At 49.4% G+C, this 1,614-nt stretch overlaps 1 protein-coding gene across 1 annotated transcript; it reads right to left on the bottom strand.

The window, feature by feature from the left end:
• Positions 1–435: 435 nt before the first annotated feature.
• LOC147980150 (uncharacterized) lies at positions 436–1,110 on the bottom strand. Its single transcript, XM_087515491.1, has one exon. The coding sequence runs from the start codon at positions 1,108–1,110 to the stop codon at positions 436–438; it is 675 nt and encodes a 224-aa protein (XP_087371617.1).
• Between the last annotated feature and the right edge of the window lie 504 nt (positions 1,111–1,614).

Here is a 1,614-nt window from a genome sequence, read left to right as displayed (position 1 = left end):
TAGCAAATCACTTTTGACTATCTCCCAGCACGATCTGAAAAATTGTTCGGTGAATCCGTCCGGCCCTGGCACCTTCTCCGGGTGCATATCCATAACGGCAGCTTTGACCTCTTCTTCGTTGATTGGTGCGGAAAGGCAGTGTAGATTGACGGTGGAGGTGTTGTTGTCTTCAAATAGGTGTTGCAGGTTCAAGGATGTGGTACGGCTACAGTATGTGCCAATCAGCTTGTTGAAATGGCCCCAGATGGCTTCTTTCTTTTCCTCCTGGCCGCGGAGAGTAGCGCCGTCAATCACCAACTCCGGGATGGCGTTTTCCCTTCGCCTAGCAGAGGCCTTGGGATGGAAGAACTTTGTGTTGCAATCTCCTAGTTTCAGCCACAAGAAACGTGATCTCTGGCGCCACATGGATCTCTCCAGCACTGCAAGCCCCAAGCATTAGAGTTTCAGAAGTTTCCTGAACGAGATTTCTTCGGGTGTGAGCTGTCGGTTGTCCATTGCGATGTCAAATCTGAGGATCAATTCGCTGACAATGGCAGAGCGCAGTTTGAGATCACTGCATCTTCTAGAGCTCCAAGTTTTTAGCGCCTTTGCAGTAGCCGTTAGTTTCTTGTTCAGGGAGAGAAATGCATCTTCGGTGTAGTTGACTGAAGTCCAAGCACTCTTGACCGTGTCCTGGAAACCATCCCACTTGGTCCACATGTTTTCAAAGCGGAACTGGCGACTTGGCTTGAAAGAGTTGTTTGTCACGAGGGTCAGCGGGCAGTGATCTGATGCGCTGGTCGAAAGGCCTCGGAGTAGGCAGTTGGGAAAGGTTGTGTTCCATTGCTCATTGTATAAGACTCGATCAAGCTTGACCATTGTTGTGTTTTGTTGCTCGTTGCTCCAGGTATACCGCCTGCCATGGAGGTACATGTCCTTGAGCTGGACCTCATTCAGGAATCTTCGAAAGGCCATCATGAGACCTCGATTGACGTTGCTGTTATTTTTGTCCTCCATCCTCATGATCAGGTTGAAATCTCCAACGATAACAAGCGGGCCAACAGCAGCCGATGCAGATGCCTTTAGGTCAGCCAGGAAATCAATCTTCTCTTGTATTCCTTGGGGGGCCATAAACATTTATTACTGTCCAGACTCTGCCCGTTTTTTGCTAGAGCAGGTTGTGGATATAATGTGCCCAGAGGAGGAGTGCGACAGGACCTCTAGTAGATCAGAGTTCCAGGCTGTGATCAGACCACCACTGGCACCAACAGAGGGAGAGAATACAAAATCATTGCATCTTGGGCCACAGATTTCAGAAAGGGAACTAGGGGATACATCTTGCAGTTTGGATTCTTGTAGATAGACGAGGGCGCTAGCTTGATCTCTAACAAAGTTTCGGACAACAATTCTGCGGGCAGGGTTCTTTAGGCCCCTGACATTCCATACTAAGAAAGAGAAACAATCCATGGAAACTAAATTGACAGATAAACCATCTTGGCGATGCCGTTTCAGGCCACCGTTGGCCTCTTGCGTAGCGTTGCAGTGAGTGCCAGATCCGTCAGCGCCTTGATTTGGGTAGCGGTGAGGGCTGTGTTGAAGCTGCCAGTGTATTTGGCAAGGATGGTCGCCGCATCA

This window comes from Triticum urartu, chromosome 3A (genome assembly GCF_056163025.1).
Source record: "Triticum urartu cultivar PI428250 chromosome 3A, HENAU_Tu73, whole genome shotgun sequence".
NCBI classification, from domain to species: domain Eukaryota; kingdom Viridiplantae; phylum Streptophyta; class Magnoliopsida; order Poales; family Poaceae; genus Triticum; species Triticum urartu.
This window is presented reverse-complemented; position numbering and strand designations above follow the sequence as displayed.